This window comes from Eucyclogobius newberryi, unplaced genomic scaffold (genome assembly GCF_026437365.1).
Source record: "Eucyclogobius newberryi isolate DKJ021-1_F unplaced genomic scaffold, fEucNew1.0.hap1 SCAF_16, whole genome shotgun sequence".
In the NCBI taxonomy this organism is placed as follows: domain Eukaryota; kingdom Metazoa; phylum Chordata; class Actinopteri; order Gobiiformes; family Gobiidae; genus Eucyclogobius; species Eucyclogobius newberryi.
In genome coordinates, this window is record NW_027315790.1 from 24,432,425 (window position 1) to 24,447,985 (window position 15,561).

Consider the following 15,561-nt stretch of genomic DNA (forward strand, 5'->3'; position numbering starts at 1 on the left):
ATAAGCCCATTTTGAACACAATTAAAGGCCAAAATTAGCCTGATGTTGTAAAAATATAGAAGTTTGTTTGAGAATAGTAACAATGTTTTAGCATGTTTACATCCATAACACAATAATATAAATACATTTTGGGATTTTAACTTTAACTAAGATTTTAGAAAGTTTGTATTTGTGTTAAAGGAGACATATTATGCCTTTTTCAGGTTCCTACTATTGAACTATAACATATGTAGATAATAATTTTACATTGTGTTCATTGTAAACCGCATGATAAGCTCTTTATAGCCTCTTTTTGGCCTCTTTTTTACCTCTTCATAGTTACATAGCACTGTATCAAACAGCGGATTGTCACGCACGCGTTTTTATTTTTGATAAGTGGCTGCTCGTGGTCGAGTGGATGGCACATATGCCTGTTTGAATCTGGTCCTTGACAATTGACTGCATGTCATTCTCCAGTCTCATCCTCATTTCAAGCTGTACAACCCGGTCTAATAAAGCCCAAACTGCCCAAAAATCCTTGTGCGTGTCTGCGTGACATTCACAACTCTACATGTGAGAGTCTGGATTTTTCATATAATCGCAACCAAGTACAGGGACGTGAGCGGGACTAGGGGATATGTGGAAGCAGGAATTTTCTGAGCACTCAAGCCTCAGATGCACAAGATTACTGCTGTTGTTGTTTTTGCTGTTTTTGTTTTTGTTTTTGTTGTTGTTGTTGTTGTTGTTGTTTTTGCTGTTTTTGTTTTTGTTGTTGTTGTTGTTGTTTTTGCTGTTTTTGTTGTTGTTGTTGTTGTTGATGATGATGATGATGATGATGATGATAATGATGATGATGATGTTAATGATGAGGAAACACTGTTAGAAGCTCATTAAAGTTGATTCTGCATAATATGTCCCCTTTAAAATGTTGCCTTCTTAAAATTAAAACTACACATAGTTTGCGCTGGAAAAAAATATTGAATTAGTAAAAAAAAAAAATTCCTCCCACAATGGAGTACAATAAGTGTCTAAAAATACCTAGCTTGGATTGTGGGACTTAAGATATCATATGGGACACCCTGGCCTTGTGAGTGAATGGGAAATGCCAGCCGTGGGTATGTGGCAGGTACTTTCCTGTTTGGGCCTGTCAGACTTGACGGGGCGCCTCAGCGTGTCGATCCTGCCCCAGAGGCAAACTGTACAGAACACTGTGACCCACAATCCCCCTTGTTTGTTGCTTGAGAGCGACAGCGGCGGAGCAGTGTCCTGCGGGTACACCTTGTGAAGGAAAATAAAGCGTTTCCTGTTTTTTTCCCGAGAGCGCGGCCTTAGGTCAGTGTGTTTGAATGTAAAGAGGGACAAGGATGGAGCCGAGGATGTGCCAGTCCGTCTGTGAGGGAGGGGCATCACGAGTGCACGAGTTTCACTGTCGAGCTGTTGTCGACGATCGCCAAAGGTGTCAAAAATCTGAAAATAACCGATTTAAAAAACTCATATTGAAACTAGATACTCCATTGAGCAAGTGACAATACTAAAGAAATCACATAAACAGGACAAAATGTGACCTTTCCTGAACAGCTTTAGAATCTTATTTCAGGACAAATATAAGGTAATAATATTTGGTGTTATTATTTGGAAATGTCGGTCAATTGTCTAAAAAAAAGAGCATAGTTAAATATTCACTGCTGTATTGAAATTGGTATCGAGTACTTAAACACTAGCCTCATAGTGCGGCTTCTATGACATATTTGTTGTTCTGATTTCTCTCAAATAACATCTTTATTTCATTCATGGACTGAGCTAATTCTTCTTCTACATTTTAGCTTTTCCTTTCCATTGTTATTTACTACATAAAAGAGATATGACAGAGTGTTGACATCAAAAAGCGACACAAAAGTGTTTATTGTTACGGTGCGATTGCTTGCTGCCGGAGGCTGCGTATAATCTCCTTTAAAAAGTGTATACACTGTTTAATTCATGTTATTTATGTCATTTATGTGATCTCGACATCAACAGCATATTAACATGTTCAGATCTGCTCCATCATTCATACATATCTGCTTTTAAGACACATTTATTCTCTGGCTTTTAACCTACGTTCGCTCTATTTCGATCAAGTTTGAACTCATCTGTGTGGTTTTGACCATATTATCTTGCACAGTGTTGTCATAAACTGGCTATTGAAATAAATCTGACCTTGACGTTGACAAAAGAGGAGAGTTAGTGGTCATTACAGTCTCTCAGATGCATGTTTTACACACTTAATTGTTAGCTATATCACGTAAACGCTGTCGATAGGTTGGCCATCTTGATTATTCATCAACTTGCTATTTTTGACTGCTCTAGAGCTCTAAAAACGTCTCCTTCTTTAACGTCTATGGGACAAAGCATATTGGGGAAAGGATCAGAGAGTGAGAAGACGACATGTGCTTTACAACTTTACCCCCCAGCTGCCTATATATATTAGAAAAGTGCATCGTCCGCCAGCTGCAACGGCAAAGAAATAAAGAGGCGGATTATTGTTAATTTGTTTCGCCCAAACTTCAGCGAAACCTCTTCAAAGCTCAAACCCCCCAAAACCGTCCGCCGTCGCCGCTTGTTTACTCTCGTTTATCCGTCCGCCTCGCTCATTTCTTCCATCCCCGAGGCAGCGAGACGTCGACAGTAGCCGCACGACGCGCTCGCATGGGCCCAGACAGACACAAACGGGCTAATCTAAAGCAGGAGACAGGAAGCCGAGGGTCCCAGGCTCACCTCGGGCCAAGAATAGAGACAATAGATAAAACAGCTGGGCCAGACGTTTACAGTCAGCCTTTACATGCGTACGACATGGAACTGGGGGCTCAGCTGTGGGAGCTGGACTTTATTAAAGCGAAAAAGCCAAACAGAAAAGGTCGCTGGAAGGTCGTACGAGTGGACAAATACTATGATTTATTTCCTAATGTTGCAGTAGAAGTAGAAAGGAAAGGAAGGCAGTTGACTCAACGAAAACCGAGGCTGAATTTAGTATTTTATGTGACTTTTTCCTGTGTAGCGTCTGAGAATCGATTGTTTACATGGAGATGGTGTTTTTTGCCAGTTATAATCCACAGTGGGGCATTCAATGTATCGATCAGTTAGGTCAGATCTGTGTAGTAGAGACCCTGAAGTTTAATTTGTTGTGTTTGTTTTGTGTTTTGTTTTGTGTTTTTGTGTTTTGCAACTCAATAAATGCATTTTTTTTTGCATTTATTCATTTATTTTTGGAGTCCAAAGTCTTTAGCTCTTCCAGTGCAAGCCTTAGTCCAAGTCCCAGTCCTCAGAGTCATTACTAAAGTTCAAGTCCATGTCAAGTCATTATCGTCTAAAAAACTGAATCCGAGTCGCATGTCCACCTCATTTAAGCGTTTTCTCGTTATTTTCCTGGCTATATTCACTCAGCGGGCCGCACTTAAGTCGAAATCGCTGCCTTCACAAACCTGCAAGTTCGAGTCAAGTCACAAGTCATCCGTCATTACGTCCGAGTCGTGTCACGTGTCCCAGAAACGAGTCACAAGTCCGAGTCCAGGATTCCAGCAATATGTCTCTGGTCTAGACTAGCGCTTCATCGTATCAGACTTTAAAAACGACATTATTTTCCATTTTTGTAACATTAAATTGAGTCTCGTTTATGTGGTGATTCAAAGTGATTTAAATCAGAATGATAGGCACACATTGAGCAGCACTGGCATGGTTGGCCTCTTGTTTTGCTGAAGTCGCTCTGGTGATAATCTTTAGATCCCTGACTCACCAGTAACACTCTAACCTCAGACCAAACAAGACTCACGGTGACACATCTGGCTCTAATGACGTGCGTGAACAAGCCTTTTCTCTATCGCTCTATCCCGAATGGTCCCGAACTTTGAGCCTTTCTGAGTTTACATGTTCTCCTCGTTTCTCAAGATCTGGAGCTGGGTTCTGCTCCTGAAATGAAGAAGTTGTAGAAGTTGTAGAAGTTGTTGAAGTTGTTGAAGTTGCAGAAGTTGTAGGAGTTGTAGAAGTTGAAGTTGTTGAAGTTGTTGAAGTTGTAGAAGTTGTAGAGGTTGTTGAAGTTGTAGAAGTTGAAGTTGTTGAAGTTGCAGAAGTTGTAGAAGTTGTTGAAGTTGTAGAAGTTGTTGAAGTTGTAGAAGTTGTTGAAGTTGTAGAGGTTGTAGATGTTGTAGAAGTTGTAAAGGTTGTAGAAGTTGTTGAAGTTGTAGAGGTTGTTGAAGTTGTAGAAGTTGTAGATGTTGTAGAAGTTGTAAAGGTTGTAGAAGTTGTTGAAGTTGTAAAGGTTGTAGAAGTTGTTGAAGTTGTAGAGGTTGTTGAAGTTGTAGAAGTTGTTGAAGTTGTAGAAGTTGTTGAAGTTGTAGAGGTTGTTGAAGTTGTAGAAGTTGTACACACACATTGAGCAGCACTGGCATGGTTGGCCTCTTGTTTTGCTGAAGTCGCTCTGGTGATAATCTTTAGATCCCTGACTCACCAGTAACACTCTAACCTCAGACCAAACAAGACTCACGGTGACACATCTGGCTCTAATGACGTGCGTGAACAAGCCTTTTCTCTATCGCTCTATCCCGAATGGTCCCGAACTTCTGAAGTTGCAGAAGTTGTAGGAGTTGTAGTTGTTGAAGTTGTTGAAGTTGTAGAAGTTGTTGAAGTTGTAGAGGTTGTAGATGTTGTAGAAGTTGTAGAAGTTGTAGAAGTTGTTGAAGTTGTTGAAGTTGTAGAAGTTGTTGAAGTTGTAGAGGTTGTAGATGTTGTAGAAGTTGTAGAAGTTGTTGAAGTTGTAGAGGTTGTAGGAGTTGTAGTTGTTGAAGTTGTTGAAGTTGTAGAAGTTGTTGAAGTTGTAGAGGTTGTAGAAGTTGTAGAAGTTGAAGTTGTTGAAGTTGTAGAAGTTGTTGAAGTTGTAGAAGTTGTAGAAGTTGTAGAAGTTGAAGTTGTTGAAGTTGTAGAGGTTGTTAAAGTTGTAGAAGTTGTAGATGTTGTAGAAGTTGTAGAAGTTGAAGTTGTTGAAGTTGTAGATGTTGTAGAAGTTGTAGATGTTGTAGAAGTTGTAGAGGTTGTAGAAGTTGTAGAAGTTGTTGAAGTTGTAGATGTTGTAGAAGTTGTAGAGGTTGTAGAAGTTGTAGAAGTTGTAGAAGTTGTAGGAGTTGTAGTTGTTGAAGTTGTTGAAGTTGTAGAAGTTGTTGAAGTTGTAGAGGTTGTAGAAGTTGTAGAAGTTGAAGTTGTTGAAGTTGTAGAAGTTGTTGAAGTTGTAGAAGTTGTAGAAGTTGTAGAAGTTGAAGTTGTTGAAGTTGTAGAGGTTGTTAAAGTTGTAGAAGTTGTAGATGTTGTAGAAGTTGTAGAAGTTGAAGTTGTTGAAGTTGTAGATGTTGTAGAAGTTGTAGATGTTGTAGAAGTTGTAGAGGTTGTAGAAGTTGTAGAAGTTGTTGAAGTTGTAGATGTTGTAGAAGTTGTAGAGGTTGTAGAAGTTGTAGAAGTTGTAGAAGTTGTCGTTGGCGTCGTCGTAGTTGTTGTTTTAATCTGTAATAGTTGTATTTCTACATTAAGGCTGAAACAAGTTAGTCTATTCATCGCCACCAATCGATTACTGAAGAAATGTGACCACCGTATTTTCCACACTATAAGGCGCACTGGATTATAAGGTCTATTTCCGATAATTTTTCATATATAAGCTGCATTAAGCGAAACCAAACGTGTACCACACAAAATCACTTCGAGGTCAGTAAGCAAAACCAGAATTAGTCCATATATAAGGCGCACTGGAGTATGAGACGCACTGTCGATTTTTGAGAAAATGAAAGGCTTTTAAGTACGCCTTATAGTGCGGAGAATACGGTAGTTAAAATCATTGAATAATTGATTTCTGGATGATACACAGACTTCAAACCGTGTCATGAGCTGAAAGGCAGAGCAGTAATTACATCAGTTTCAATTTATTCCTTCTCCCTTTTGAACAAACTGAAATGTATTGACGTTGTCCCTTAATTATTGTGCATTTCGCAGGTAATCCAATCAAAAACCTACAAATATCACAGATCATCATCATCATCATCAGGATGTCCTAACACAGCATCTCTTTAGTTTGATCTCAGTCAAATGTAGTAATAACTGAACGATAAATCCAAAGAGTAATCACTGGATAACTTGATTAGTAAAATAACCGTACTCCAAAGAAGCCAAAATGTAAATATTTCTGTGATTTAAACAAAGATAATTAGTGGTAAATGTTTTTAACTGTAGTTTGCGTCTAGTATTACCACAATTTCTCCAGCGGTTTCAAACTTCTAAGTCATTTTCTAAGCAATGACTCCATAACAACCAACAATAGATGAAATTAAAAGCTGAATTTACCAAACAAAACCTAAACCGAAAAAGTTAAGTAAAGGAGTTTGCTGCACATGAAACCCAGCCTGTATTTTCTGTGTTTCTGGAGTAAATAAAACGATCTCTGTGTTGCTGCCCGTCTAAATATTCCCTAACCATCTGTATAATTTAGCAGGTCCAGATTTGGGCTGTTCCTGAGGCGGGTGGAGCTGTGTGCAGATAATGGCAGAGTGTTGTTGAATGTGGACAGAGCAACGCCTCCTTCGGTCCCCACAGGCCGAGGTTTGGACCAGGACGAGAAGATGTGTCCCAGATGTCGAGACGTTCACCAAACTTTTATATCACGGAGCACTGGGGGAACACACGCTGCTTCTGCCGGTTTTTCACTTTATGAGACGTGGTTTTGGGGTTGGATCAAGGTTTAGTCCACGTTTAGCCCTGGTTAGGTTCTTTGAGGTCCTGCTTTGGTCCTGGTCAAGGTGTAGTCTGGTTTAAACCTGCCTTTAGACGTGTCTTTAGTCCTTTAGTGTCTTAGGTGACCAACATTTTTATTAGTCGACAATATCGTATTGATCACAACAGAATGGAGAACGTAGTTTGCGATTTGGGTGTAAATTGTGAGTTTAATCTCCCCGTTTGCAGACGAATACAGTGTTTTCTAGTTGCTTTTCTTCTGTTTTTAGTTGACTTTTAGTTGTGTTTTTTTAATCAGCTTCAGTCTCGGTTAAACTTTGGTTAGGTCCTCGATAATACTCAATCAATGCACCATAATGTTTCTGCCTTATACCTTTTTGTTAGTCAAGTTTAGTCCATTTTTCGATCTATTATACTTGTCTTTGTACTAGTTTTGTGCAGTTTTTTTGTTGATGTCTTTGTCTTCACAGTTTGGTTTTGGTCTAGTTCTAGTCCTGATGTCCTGTGAATGTTTCCGAATAACAACGGGCCGGTCTTTTGGCGTGCACCCTTTAAATTCTTAGAACGGCCCATTTGAGGATAGCCCACGGAAAACGGGACGACTCACTGGAGCTAAAAATGTTTCGGGGGCCACTGGTGATACTCACTGTCACACACGCTCACAAGTAGAGGCGATAATGTGTGTTTACGCTGGGATTTTGGTAACAGTGAAGAAAGCGTCATCACTGGATGGGAGCGAGCTATAATATACTGACATCTCGTTGGTTTGTTTTTGTTATCACGGCGACGGTGTTCATGCAGTCCGTGGCAATCCATGATAAATTAGCTAAAATAACGAACAAAAAGTGAGTGGGTTGTAAAATCTGAATGCAAAAGTGCAGAAATATCATCTCATCTTGTTTGAAAGACGACACTGGATATTGCTTTGATTTATTATTTATCCGCTTTGTTTATGGCCTTTTAAACTGTTTCTTAGAGATAGATGATGTGCTCTATACTCCATTTTTCAGGTCTCTAAACATAAATTATAACATTTTCAATATATCTATGTTTTCTCTAAATATCGCTGACCTGTATTTACTGGTATTGACATTACGGTAGCCTCACAGGGACATACACATGTTAAACCTTATATTTAAAGTAGTTTCTTCAAGAGGGAACACCATTTTAAAAGAGAGTAATTGTCAAGACTCTTAATTTAAAGTCTTATAATTATGGTGTGAAGTCCAGAAATCAACTGATGTGGTTTTAGTGTGAAAGGGCATCTGATCTATGTCCAAATGTCAGTTCCCAGAATGGATAATCCAAAATGGAAGAAACATTGACAAAGTTGCGTCAGAAGTAATGGTTTTACTGTGTGTTTTGTTCATTAGTGTAAAAGGATTTTAAAGGCCTGTTACAAACCACAAACAAGTGTAAACTTCACCGCAGTCGGGTGAAAAGCAGACAGGGAGTAGAAGAGCTGCTAATGCTAAACTGACTGGTATTGTTTCTACAGGAAGCGACGAGTGTTTACTTTTTGTACTTTGCCTTTTAATAAAAAACGCAAAATTGGTTCACAAATGTTGCCTGGGAGATGTCTCACAGAGAAGTCAGCGCGGAAATTGGGACTTTTGAACGACCTTTGAGCAGCTTTGTACAGACTTGTAGCTTTCAAAGACGTTCATCGCTTTGATCGGTGTAAGCACTAAAAGCTCAAAATCACCCCAAAACATAAATCATATTTAGTGCGGTGCTATTACCCCACACAGGGAACGTTTCAGTCACTTACAAGCCATATTTCCATTGTTATAACATTTCTCAGAGTCCATTATGTTTGACCTGAATGCTAATCACCAATGCTAACAATCTATTAGCCTTTTCTACATAACTCGCTACAACAAAGCTACATTGTGCTTTTGTACCATGTAATTTGTTGTTGTATAAATGACAGAACCGCAAATGACAGTAAATATTAAGACTGTTCTGATATTTGAGCAGTTTTTTGCAGATTTCATTTGGAGTTTACGTTTGTTTACATTAGCGACCTGGACCAAGATGGCTGCGGGTGGAGCACAGGTCACATGTCTGGCAATGACCAATTATTGTGAGAAGAAACATCATGCTTTTTTTTCGATTATTCATGATTAGTGACACCATGACCAAACAGTGAACAGTATTTTGCTTTCATTATTATTGTCTAATAGTATGGGACCAATCAAACTTTTTTAATTAATTATGACTTAAACAGCCACTACATGTAGTTGCTTTAGATTTAGGTGACCTTTTTGAGTATATATTTGTGCTTTTTCTATTTTATTTATTTTATTTATTTTATTTATTTTATTTATTTTATTTATTTTATTTATTTTATTTATTTTATTTATTTTATTTATTTTATTTATTTTATTATTTTATATGGACATAGTAATTGCATTGGACAAACCAGATGCACAATGCTTCAAATGTTTCAAGAATTCAATACAATAAAGTGTTTTACATTAGCAAAGGTAAGTAGACAATATTAAATAATCACAATTATCTATTATCCAAATAATCATAAAATGCATGTGGTTTGCATTTTTTTCAATCAAACATTGCCACCAAAATAGTCAACAGATTCCCATGTACTTATGTTTTAAGTAGATTAATAATAAAAAGAAACTTGGGCTCAACATAAAAGAATCAGATGAAAAGGATTGTGTTTCTTTAATGTTCTTTAACTACCTCGGCTAAATGTAACGTTTGTGTGGCTGTAAATTCCCCACAACTAAGACCTTTTTGACAAGTTTCATGGCAAAAAAACACATTTATTTAACATGTATTTTTGCCTGCTCTGCATATTTCTTCCTTTCCTATTGTAGCAGTCTCGAGCAGCAGACTGGACATGTTCTGTTTATTCTCTGTTCACCACATTGTCCAAGTCCAGCGTGACTTTTTGCACACGCTGCGACACTTCACTCGTGTTTTGAAAAGCCACCGTAGCAAGTTTAGATTTTGATTTATGCTTCATAGAAAGAAAAGGAAAAAAAAGCCTTTCCCCCGACGCTGAGCTCAATTGTGACTAACATCTGTTTACACGGCTCCACTCGCGGCTGGATTTCTGTGTTTGGACGACTATTGTTTGGAAATGAAGGCATAAACATGTTCGGATGGAGAGTTTACAAAGTCGACTACGTTCTCTGCGTCTGAAGTTGTGGCGTAGTATTTAACCTGTCAAAACAAAGACAAAGCATGTGTCTCCTCTTCCTCTAAATTATTGGCCAATGCCTGGGTGTGGCTCTGTTTCAGTGCCAGGCCACAAAACCACTGAGCCTCAAACTGTGCTCTCGGTTTGACAGTTTAGGCCCTGTATTCAATTCTTAAAGGGGCACTGGGGAGTACTTTTCGGAGTACTTTTCCATACTTTTACTTCTACTTGGATGATATTTTTAAGTAACAGAGCTCATCTTACTTAAGTAAATGTTTTGGTTACTCTTCCCACTGTGAGACAAAAGCTCATGTGGATCATATTAAAGTATTCAAACATTTGCTGCTTCGTACATTTTACCCTCAAATATTATTTTCAAATGTATTTTTTTTTTTGAAATACAAGAAGTAGTTTTGCACATTAACACAAACACATTATTACATTCAAAGTGTTACTCAGTAGTTTCTTCAAATATGTTTAAGTTCATTTTAAACTCTTAAAGTCTCTCCACATGTGTCTTCACTGACTTAAACCTTCTGAGAATCCGAAATATAAACCGCAAAGAGTTTATAAGTGTTTTTTTTTTCACAGTTCTTTGAGCTCAGAGCAAGTTTTGCCGTCGCGGTGAAGCTAACAAACATTAGCATGCTAGCAGCGCACTTCCTGCTTCTCGACGGATACAACGCTCTATAATTAGATGCAGAGAAAGCGCTGTGGTCTCATTTTCACCTGAAGAGACGCTTTTACAATATATCTGTGCTGGGGCGAAACAGATTTGACTTTATTACATAAAAAAATCAAATACATTTACTTCTTCTTGAGATGTAAGAGTATAGTAAGTAAGTCATGTTTCACACATTTTGGCTACTCTTCCCACCTCTAGATATTATTGCTTTGCCTGGAATATTCCACAAAATGGCATTATTAAACTTATCTATCTTGCTTTTATTTGATTACGATTGTTTTAATTGTTCAAAAATACCTTGAAGTTGGTTTGGCAAAGTGTCTTATCGCCAAACGACGAAATTTAAACCGCCGAACTTCCCACTACAAGACGAGCCCTTAACCACCTGAACCTTTGTCATCTCTATTTAAAATAAAAACTAAATACCGTATTTCCCAGACTATAAATCGCACAAGCCAAAAATGCATAATAGAGAAGAAAATAACATATATAAGTTGCTCTGGAATGTATGAAATGTGGCTGCAAGTGTGAAAATAACAAATAATATCACATATAAGTCACTCCGGAGTATAAGTATAAAAGTATAAATATAAGTATAAGTCGCACCCCGGCCAAAACTATGAAAAAAGGTGCGACTTATAGTCCGGAAACCTTCTTTTTTTTACTAATTTTTCATTTTTTTGATAATCCATATGTTGTTCTAACCGGCGATCTCTTTGCTGTCGTAAACTGTTGCGTATTGAGTTCATTTCCATTTAGAACATAATCTCGGCTTGTTCCGAGCAGCACGTCTCACATGTGTCTCCACTTTCGCACACATGGGAGGCTTTTGTCATACTGCGTCCAGCCAATCCGCTCGCAGCTCCGTATGAATCACGTCTAGAGGTGTATTTTCTGGGCCTTTAATGACGGGACGTAAAAATGCGCCGCTGAACAAGTCCAGTCCTGCACAGACTCACTCGCTTTGGTCTGGTTGGCGAAACACACGCGACACAGAGTGAGACATCTCTAGCACTATTGACACATTTATGCATCTTCTAATTGGCACTTTCTTTGATTTGGTGAGTTTTATGTCGTTTGGCTAAAACTTAGGCTAAAACTTATTTGGAAAATCATTCCTTAGATGAGATGTTTTCAGCTCAAAGTGATTGCTCCAGTAAAAACACAAAGATCCTCGAGTGAGTGGAGATGGCACTTCTGATCCTGAGTCAGTGACGGCACAAGTCTGAGCACGAGCCCGAGCGCTGACGAGAGACACTTAAAAAGGTAGTAAAAGTGTTATGTCTCTCAAGCGTATTATTTAACGTACCTGAACACAAAGTACAAGTGTCACAATATTTAAATGTTCTTTTTTTTTACTTTTTTACTTCAGTTTTTGCCCATTATATGCATTGTTACGGCATTTTAGTTCATCTCAAACTCAACAAACTTCTAGACTTTTTTAATCATACCTTCCCGTCCATGTCCTGCTTTAAAGGTCAGCTGCTTGTTTCCATGGAGATGGATAAGTCTAATGTCACACTGTCGAATATCAAAGGCAAAGCAATAACATCTCCATGGAGCAGTGGAGGAAGAAGTACCAGTACTGCTTGTGTTACGTAAGAAAACTGATTCAGGAGCAAGTAAAAGTATCACATATAAATATCTACTGAAGTAAGTTTTGAAGTACATTTTTAAACATTTACTTTTAGAGTAAACCGATTTCACGCAGATTTTTGAAAACTATTGAAGAGTGAAATGTGGTCATCTTGAGAAATCATTGTTTTGCTTTTTTTTTTTTTAGATCTAGTCAATATTTTTGATTTGAACTTAAAACTTTACGGCATAATTAAGGCAGAACTAACCCCTCCAGATGTAATGAAGTAGAAGTACAAAGTAATCCACTGTAAAATGCACTTAAATAAAGCGCAAATACTGTAAAAATAAACAACTGTACTTACGTAAAGTGCTTCTCCTTTTTTCCACCACTGCCATGGAGATCAGACCCTCCACCAGAAACATCACACGAGAATATGTAAAGCAGAAATATCGACGTAATAACTCTACAATGTGGGCCACCGCCTGTAACTGCATAATGACAAGCTGCACAGAAGTATTTGAAACCGAGCCGCCTTTTTAAAATACAGACGTGTGACTGTTCCACGATGTCATTTCCCCATTTTTCAGCCTTTCTCTTTTCAGCTCCGTTCGTTCCATTCCCGATTCATCCCTCCGTCTTTGGCCCGTGTTCAAAAGTCGTGGGTTGTCGTCCCGGGGTAAACTTTGGCGAGTGTGGCATTCGTGTAGGAGCGCTCCACAAAGGAGAAAAATGTATAATCTGGAGTGGAACCCTTAAACCGTTTTGAGCACGGTTTAACTGCACTCGACTGGCGCTTGGTTGTCTTTTTGCTGTGATAAAACCTGCGCGTGTGACTGTTGTTTTGCAGAGGTGAAAGAGTACGAGCCGCCCTTCGGGAACCTGCGAGAGCACCCGTGTGTGGAGAGCATGAAGGACAGTGTGCTGCGGGACAGAGGGCGCCCCGACATCCCCGACACGTGGAACAAACACACGGTGAGACGGGCTTTTGTGCACGCCACCGGTACCACCACCGACAGCTTCAGACGCATTACCGTACATTTCCGGACAATAAGTCGCACTGGAGTATTTATTTGATGAAATCCAAGACCAAGAACAGACATTTAATCTTGAAATGCAATTTAAAATAATACCAGATTAGACAACATGGTGAATAGGTGAATGTATGCTAACGCTAACATCTTCAGCTACATGAGGCACAGACAGAACTGTGGTAAGTGTCTGGTATGTTAACGTAACATATGAACAGTTATTCAGATAACTATAGCATAAAGAACATGCTAACAAGTTTACCAAAGCATCAGTTTTACCCCAAATCACTAAATCTATTGAATTCTTCTTCCTCTGTGTCACTTCTAAACAACTCCACAAACTCCAGAGGAAGAGGAAGTGCTGATTCTTCTTCTGTGTCGCTTAGAGCCTAGAGCGCCCTCTTGTGGTTGTCAGAGTGAAAATAATCAGCATGTGAAATGCAGTTGCCAGTGTGAAAATGACAAATAATATCACATATAAGTCGCACCCCGGCCAAACTGTGAAAAAAGGTGCAACTTATAGTCCGGAAAATACGGTATTTTGTGTGATTTTGTGTGAACTGTTCAAGGTAGTTTCAGATCAGTCGAGCGGCGGTTTTTGAACAAAAGCTGACGAAAATATAGAAAATGTCAGTGAGTGGGGCTGAGTTAGTTTATTATAGAGATCAGCTGATGCCAAAAAGCTCTGCCGTAATTTTGAGACCGATTTTGATCTTTTCCTTCAAATTATATGATATGCAACAGCTTTAAACTCAGTCGCATCACTACGTTGCACCGCTGTACACAAGAAAAGTATATTAATAAAGAGAAATATTTCTAAAGGGATGATTTTAAAACATCCCCAACTTAATCTGTCCCGAGAAACGAGGCAAACGTGTTCAATTCAAATAGCTATATTATAGCTTGGCCTCACACACTTTAACACTGCATTAGAGCGTTCAAACAAACCACCTCGTACCTCAAATTTTTAAGCCAATAATCAAAAGAATAATAAATACAAATTTAAATATCAGCCTTAATCTTTTCTCTGTGTGTTGTCAAGGGAAACGAGGTCAAATCTATAACAAAATCTTAAAAATTACAGTTGTTTTTGTGAATCATAACTTTAGTTTTAGTATTTAATGTGGTTAAAACTACTTTTTCAAGACTTATAGTACTATTGCTACCTGTTTTTACTTTCGATACTAGTTTATTAGTTTCGATACTAGTTTATTAGTGAGCATTTTTTGACAGCCGTATATTTAGTTTGTATAAAATGAAAAACAACACCACAAATGTAACAAAAGTACAATTTTAAAAACACAAAAAATCATCATCAGAACATATGTAAGAAGATTATAACATCACTGAGAGATAAAAATGTGTTCCCCATGCTTAACGTTGCTCTTTAAAGGTGTGTTTTAATCGTGTTCTTGCGTGGTGCTCCCCCTACAGGGCATCCAGCTCATCTGCTCCTCCGTCCAGGACTGTTGGGATCACGACCCGGAGGCGCGGCTCACGGCCCACTGCATGTTCGAGCGCTTCAGCGAGATGGAGTTCCTGGACAAACTGTCGGGACGCTCCGACTCCGAGGAGAAGATCCCCGAGGAGATCTGTGTGGGCGACCTCAAGTAGAAACACTGCCCCCTACAGGCCCGGGACGGGAGCGCAGGCCCGACTGCTGCTGAGGAAGGACACGGAGGTTTTATTACAGGGACATCACACTGAAGCCAGAGGAGAAGGACAAAGATGGACACACGTGGGGTCAATCGTCCTATGCAACATTTGAGAGACTTAGCGTTCAGGGTGTACACCTTTTTATAAAGCTTTTAAACTAAGCACTTTATTCACCGTCCTACATCAACGGGTCAGAAAATATGAAATACTGTGGAAAAAGTACATCTATTTCGATGCAATATTGAATGCAAAAGTATATCACTGATGTCCAGACAAACTTAAATATGTCAAGTATTTAATCAGTTCACTTAGATCATGTTGTTTAATTTAATTTAGGCAAGGCAAGTTTATTTGTAGAGCACATTTCATACACAAGGCAATTCAAAGTGCTTCACACAGCAGGAAAAATGCATTCAAATCACAAAGAAATTAGAGAAACAGAAATACAATAAAATTAACTAAATAAAAAACACTTAACCACAGAGGGTAACATGTTTTCGGAGTCCTACTCCTTTTTAAATCCTTTTTAAATTAATCCAACTGATTTTCTAAATAATAAAATCACAAACAAAAGAGAAGAGTGCAAAGAAAAAATCCTTTCAGTCATATGCGCAGCTAAACAAAACTGTTTTTTAGCTTAGATTTGAACATTGTCAGAGTAGAAGCCTGTCTCACATCTTCAGGAAGAATGTTCCAGATTCCCCATGTTTAGTCCTGACTCTGG

At 38.6% G+C, this 15,561-nt stretch overlaps 1 protein-coding gene across 1 annotated transcript in view; it reads left to right on the forward strand.

Annotated features, from left to right (window-relative positions):
• The window catches only part of LOC140362045 (TGF-beta receptor type-2-like), a 32,875-nt gene extending 17,530 nt beyond the window's left edge, over window positions 1-15,345 (forward strand). Inside the window, exons 6-7 of the mRNA XM_072448065.1 lie at window positions 13,001-13,125; window positions 14,616-15,345. Of these exons, the coding sequence (XP_072304166.1) occupies window positions 13,001-13,125; window positions 14,616-14,795 (305 nt within the window). The 3' untranslated portion in view covers window positions 14,796-15,345. The remainder of the gene's footprint in view (window positions 1-13,000; window positions 13,126-14,615) is intronic.
• The last annotated feature ends 216 nt before the right edge of the window (window positions 15,346-15,561 follow it).